This window comes from Acyrthosiphon pisum, chromosome A2 (assembly GCF_005508785.2).
Source record: "Acyrthosiphon pisum isolate AL4f chromosome A2, pea_aphid_22Mar2018_4r6ur, whole genome shotgun sequence".
Lineage (NCBI taxonomy): Eukaryota > Metazoa > Arthropoda > Insecta > Hemiptera > Aphididae > Acyrthosiphon > Acyrthosiphon pisum.
Window position 1 is genome coordinate 14,956,370 of NC_042495.1, and position 7,270 is coordinate 14,963,639.

Sequence of the window (7,270 nt, forward strand, 5' to 3'; positions counted from 1 at the left end):
CAGAAAATCACGATATCGAGTCCCCTTAATATATAAAGATTTCATTAAAAATTTCATGTAACTTTTGTATTGTTTGGATAATACTGATTTTTTAAAAATTTCTCTATTGATTTATTAATTTATGTATAGGCTATAGAAAGCCAGAATCTTCAGAATTGAGGTAGGTATAGTCATGGCAATAGTTATGTAAGTAAGTCTGGTTGGATGTGTCTTAAACTTGTTTGAAAGATGTATATATCATATATGTTAGGATGATGATATAAAGTTGAATTTTGATGAGTAACATACAACAGTTTATTGTAGGTACCTATTTACCTACTGAAAAAGTTGAATTGTATTTATTTTTTAGGGGCCATAATATCATAACAATAATGTGAAATGTTCCATAATATTTCTTAGCTAAAAAAAGTTATTTTATTGCTTACTTCATAACTTTTTTTTTTACCTTTGACACCAGTATAAACAGTTTCCTAATAGCCCTGAATAGCCATGTATAAGAAATAGCTAGCTTACCTTATTTTATACAATTAAAGTTAGGTAATTTAAAAAAATTCTAAATAGTTAGTATGTACCTAGTTTATTGTTCAAAGTAAAATTATTATTTAAAAAGCACCTATTTTATCTTACAGAATATTAGACTGTCAAAACAATTAATCATGTAATTTCAAAATAGTAGAATTAAGTAGGTAGGTATGATATAATATTTATTGATACTTTAAACTAGTGAATACTTATATCAACATACAAAAAGTTAAATACGGGTTAAATATAATTAGTTGAATCCAGTAGGTTACACAATATACCTTATGTATTAACATTGTATAAGTATTATTACCCAGGTACCTATGATATATTCAACGTTTAAAGAAAAATTGAATTTAACTTTTAAATATTAATAAATTAATATACCTAGGTTTATTGTTAAACTAAGTTTTAAGTTGTTCACGTGGCCCCTAAAAATGAACATTTTTAATTGCCTTTTCCTATGAGACGTTATTAGTGTAGGCAATTAAATTATAACTTAACTATAGTTCCTATATTTAGCTCTATTTTTATATAGGTACATACATTTTGTGCTTAGTGATATATTGGTGATAATTTACCTTTATTATCTCTATTAAAGTATCAAACAAGCATTAGGTAAGAATTAAATGAATGCAATATTTTTAAACAAACACAATAATATATATTGGGTAAATTTCCTCTACACAAATTTATATTAAATGTGTGATGTTAACCATATTGTTAATGTTTGATTTCTTTTATTATTTTTTCATGATTATTATGACATCATATTCATTCTTTAAGAAATTGTTGATTTTAAATTAAAAATTAGATCATTGCATAGTTATATATGTATATAAAATAAAATTGTCTTAAATAAATATTTTGTATTGATGCACTTTATGATACATATATTAATATAATTGTTTTCCATTAAATGTAGGTATAAAATCTTTAGTTATAATAATAATAATAAAATAAAAAACTGTTTAGTTATAATAATAATAATAATAATAATAATAAAATAAAAAAAAAATGTTTAGATAATATCAATGTCAGTGAGTAAATAATAATATTAATCATTAATAAATGAATTAGGTACCTATTGTTTTTATTATTTGTTAATTGATAAATTTAATCGAAAACCACTGAATTCTAAATAGTTGTTATTATAGTTTCTAATGAACAAACAAAATATGTTTGAATATTTTTTGTAATTTTATTAAAATATTCTACTCAAAGAAAACTTATTTGTTACTTCAGTAATTTAGAAGAATAAAAGAATCAAATCAAGTAATTATCATTATCTCTTTTTCATTGGCGTGTCAAAAGGTTATGTTACATTTTTTTTATGATTAATTTTTTCGGGTTGGTAGTAATTTCAAATTAAATACTATTTTCTTTTAGAATTTGGTATAATAAATAAGTTGGTTATCTATAAATCGAAAAACATTGTGTATACTTTTAAAATAATAAGTAGGTATTTAGGTATACTTTTGTTAGAATTCAGTAATATTGAAGTCTTAAAACAATTTTAATTACCATTTTTTCTCTTTTAGTTATACTCATCCATTTTCAATATGTTAATATTTATTAGATATTTAGATACCAAATTATTTTATTATAATTTAAAATACAATTTTACAACTTTTAATCATATTTTCTCAACTTTACTGTATTCAATTTTTATTTTATTGAGGCACATGTTAATTATTATTGATCAGACCTTGTTAACTGAAACTATAAATTGTCCAATGATTACCAGAACAATTATTTTTCTTAAGCGCTAAAATCAGTAATTATTAGTTTTGACCCTGTCATTAAGAATTATAAAAATTTTAAACTTTTTATAAATTTAATTTCTAAATATAAAAGATACCTATATATTACAGAACACATTTATTTTAAAATAAATTTTTTTTAGCTAGGTAGGAATGTATTATTTAATGGATAGGTGTAGTGTTAACTAATTTTTCACTTAAATTACTGTGTATGTTCTACCCTACATTTAATAATGTATTGTAATTTGCATAATTTGTTTAATTATTTATCATTACCTAACTAAGTACAAAAAGTTATTACATAATGTGATGTGGTTAACAAATATGTTGACAATTTGTTGAAAAATAATTCGAAGAAAAAAGTTTATTTTTTGCTTATTAAACTATATTTCAGAGATAAGAGAGAATATTTAGCTTATTTGTCATATTTGAAAATACTCTTTGTACATAATACTAAATATGTAGCAAAATAATATTTTATTCTTTTATTTCTTATTTTTTTCAGTTTAGGGCAATAAATAAAATATATTTGATGTTAAAAATCATAATAGTTTGTCATTTAATTTCTCTAATGTTTTTGTATGAATAAAGTGTTTATGTTAATTATTTTAAAGGTTTCAATGCAATGTGTATATATGTTGTTGTAATCTATTATTTTTTTTATTAACTCAACATAGTGGGCCTATTATCTATTAATCATTGAAAATTACCTTACTCACTTATGTACAAATTGTTATCCATAGAAATATTATTAGTGAATGTATTTGTACCTATAAATCTTTGTTTTGAGATAATATTTTGGTATTACAATATCAGAATTGAAGGATACCTATAAAGTATGTGATAATAGAATACTCTACACATTACTATTATTAGTAGGTAATAAGTAATACTATATTAATTAATTAAATATAAATTAAAGGTACATAAAATATTATTTATTTAGCCATATTTCTTTATCGTTTTTATCTCTTTCTTTTTAATTATTATATTATTAAATAGTTGGGTGTTGATTAAAAAAAAAAAATATTCATGTAGAAAATGTTATATATGTGTAATTTATGAATTTGCATCTTAAAATGTAATATAATTTATATTTAGTTCTTTGTTGAATTACTTTTTGTTCAACTGAATGATTTAAAATAAACAAATACCGTGAAAATCTTGCTGAAAACTATTACATAACTGTGTTTAGCCTCATCTTATTATTGCCTTTCTATTTTCCATTCACTGATTTGGTACATCCAACTTTGAGTGTACTGTCAATTATAATAGAAGGCACATCATAAAAAAAAAGTGGCCTAGATAGTTAATTTTTTTTAAGATGGTTACTCTGTTAGGTACCTCATTTAGTCTTTTAATTATTTATTTTAAAAATTCACTTATATCTATTATTTATTTATATATTTGTTTATTAAATGTGTATAGAATAAACAGAATAAATACAATTTAACACTCAATAGTATTTTGATTTTTCTTATAGTTACTATTAAAAATAATTTTTTTAAGGAATTTATAAATGTAATAAAAAAAAAAGAAAATAATATGTCACACAATAGGCAATAAATGTGTAGAATATAATATATTGTTTAGCCTGTATGTGTGAGGAGAAATTAGCTCATACTTTTTTTCTTGTTCCGGTAGACTATTGAGTGTATGACATTATTCAGACAGCTGTCTGATACACTTTGTCAACTTGACCTCTTTTATGAGATACCAGTAACAAGCTGTGTGAATTATTATTTAATAATAGCCTACCTACTGTGTTGGGCAGTAGGCACCAATAAAAATATATCACATAACTTATTACTAGTCCCTTTATCTGTAAATTTAATTTTAAGCAAATTGCTTTAAATAATAATTATTTCTATGATTGTGTTGAATGAATTGAGTTGTTTTGAATAGTTCAGAGAATTGTTTTTTTTTTATAGTAGGTATTTTCTGATTTCACTTTAGACTTGTACCAGCTTCTGAAAGTATAATTATTTAATTTTAGCTCAAAGAATTGTAGATCGATTTTTTGTTGTTGATTATTTAAAAAAATTGCATCTTATATTTATACAATATTGAATACACTTTAAAATTTGTTATAGGTAATCAATTTTCTTATGTTAGGTTATAGGTACTTAAAAACAGAAATATTATTTATTTATTAAATGTTTTATAATTACTAGAAGTCTTTTAGACTAATTTTTACTTTACTTTTTACTTTTAGATGCTGTTAAATCAACATTTTGACAAATATCCGGTGCTTATACTTAAAGATGTAACTTATCAAGAATTACGGTCTATGATGGACTATATGTACCGCGGTGAAGTGAACATTACCCAAGAACAACTTGGCTCATTCCTGAAAGCAGCTGAATCGTTGCAAATTAAAGGACTGACTGAAAGTAGTGGTCGATCTGATCGAAAACTAGATTCTCGAAAAAATGCAACCAGAAATATTTCACCTGGTCTGCCAAAAAAGTCTGTTACACCTAAAGTTACTGATGGTGCTTTTGATCCATCCATGACTGTCCCACCACCACTGCCACCCCCAACACTTATTGCACCTCCTATACCAAATATAAAACGACGTAAATTAGTACAACCAGTGAAAAACTTTAGTAGTCTTGTTGTGTCACCAGTTAATCCGAGTCGTACTAATGCTAATAGTTTAGATGTTAACAATACACCAAATCCCACTGCACCCAGTTTAGCTGGCGAAGGCAAGGCGAACATACCATCTCCTCCAGTCATTCCTAAACCTGTGGTGGAATCTGCAAATGTTCAAGCCGACGAAGATAATCCAGAGAAAAAGTCCGAAGTCAATGGTTTAATAGTTGAAGATAAAGAAGAAAAGTACTGGCCTTCTAGTGGCTCAATAAGCGATATTAAACTTGAGAAAACTGATACAGAAGAAGAAGCTAGTGAAAGTGAAAATAATCTTCATAATGATATGTGCACGACAAGCGCGACTGCTAAATTAGACTTATCATCGTCACAAATCAGCATGACAAATTTTCGGCCTGAAGAAGGTAAAAATCATTTATTGAATCAAAATGTATTGTTTCTTGTTGTATGGATTTGTTACTAGTAAACTAATTTAAGTCAAGTCATTGACTGCTAATAATTAGTTAAATATTTTATAATGCTCTAACTTTAAAGATGTTATTCTTTTAGGTATGGAACTTACTGAATACGGAGGCATGAACATACCACCAAACATGCAGGATCAAGGTATTTAAGTCGATTTTGTGTGCTAATGAATGATGTATATTTATTATAGTTTTTCCTTTAGGTTCTTTATGGTGGAAAAACTTTGAACAAAACTCCAAATATGTGCGTACAACTCAAGCAAATCCATTCAGTTGTCAGCATTGCGGCAAGAGATACCGATGGAAGAGTACATTGAAACGTCATGAAGTATTTGAATGTGGAGGGAAAGAGCCAGTTCATCGTTGTCCTCATTGTGAATATCGCGCCAAACAGAGTGGTAATCTAAGGGTGCACATACGCAAGTACCACACAGCGTTAGAGTAAGTTCCTAGATGCGTGACAACATCCAATGTAAAAGTTTTGAGTAGTTGAGGCTCTCTAACTTTTTTACTTTTAATTTTTTTTTATTATTATTATTAAACAAACCTTCATATTTGCTCATTGTTGTGATTTCATGGAAACTTCATTGATCAGGGTTCAGTATTAGCTTCCAATTTTATTGAATGAAATGAAACAATTATTTTCCTAATTCGTTTGAACAAATAATTTTAAGGCTCAATATCAATTCGAGTTGACTCTATTGATTTTATTATAATTACAGTTATTAATTATTATCCATTGTATATTGTATAATGTCCAAAAATATTTTTAAACACGATGACTTAATATTGTTTCCTAAACATTGGAATTTTTATATGAATAATGTTGTCCTCATTATATGACCAAATGTTTTTGAAACTGTGTTTTTATGTAAAATGTTATATGCATGTGTCTTATGTTAAGTTGTATTTTTTTTCTTATGTAATTGTAGGACAGTGTGCGTATTATTTTATATAATATTAATATTATGTATGCAGTATTTAAGGATTAACCGCGACACTTGTTCCTAAAATATATATAAAATTAAATGATAATCATCTTAACTTACATGTATGTTTATTCTCTAGTATTAATTATTTTTATAAGTTATAGTACTTAAGCGAATTTATCATTATATAATTACGAATTTCAAAGCTCATGAATTGTTTAACGCTATGTGATAAAATGTTTTTTTCTTTTTGTATCAATGTTTTATTATGTATTTTTTTTACGGATATACCTCACTGTGAGCTTCCAAAGTGCCTTATGAACATGTGATTATTGAATTTTTACTTAAACTACAGCATTCAGATTATACTCTCGTTTCTAAAACTGTATGTACAACTAGTGTCTTCCAAATGTTTGTTGTATTTTCAGATGTACCTACAAGTTTTATTTTTTTGTAAAATTTTTTTTTACATGTGCTTTGTTATATGTTAGGTTTGTATTTTTATATGATGGTTAAAACTAGTTGTCAGTAAACTACCATATTTTGTCGGAACAAAATAATGTTAAAGGTATTCCACACTGTTGGGAAAATGATAAAAATAGTACAATAAGAGGTGGTTCATGTTAAATGAATTTGCTCATGAAATCAAGTCTTAGGATTTTGAATAATACATATCGACTGTTAAATCGCTACGGGTCTTCATCTTATGCACCACTAGTTTTACTTAAAAAAAAATCCACTATTTTTCCATGACAATAATTTTATGTTATATATGTGTATATATATAATATATGTATTTAAATATATACTTCATCTGACTGAATTAGATCGATCTGACCATGTACAATGTTTATTATTGTATTTTTGTGTTAATAATGGGCATTTTCCTTGATTTATATTATTTACAAACTACCAATATAAAATTTCGTTTTATTATTTTGTATACGTCTATATTATGAATTTTTTGTAATGGTAA

General features: G+C 25.3%; 1 protein-coding gene across 1 annotated transcript in view; it reads left to right on the plus strand.

Annotated features, from left to right (window-relative positions):
• Positions 1-6,827, plus strand: part of LOC100165551 (zinc finger and BTB domain-containing protein 18) — a 9,740-nt gene extending 2,913 nt beyond the window's left edge. Inside the window, exons 2-4 of the mRNA XM_001942910.5 lie at positions 4,501-5,305; positions 5,451-5,507; positions 5,569-6,827. Of these exons, the coding sequence (XP_001942945.2) occupies positions 4,501-5,305; positions 5,451-5,507; positions 5,569-5,810 (1,104 nt within the window). The 3' untranslated portion in view covers positions 5,811-6,827. The remainder of the gene's footprint in view (positions 1-4,500; positions 5,306-5,450; positions 5,508-5,568) is intronic.
• The last annotated feature ends 443 nt before the right edge of the window (positions 6,828-7,270 follow it).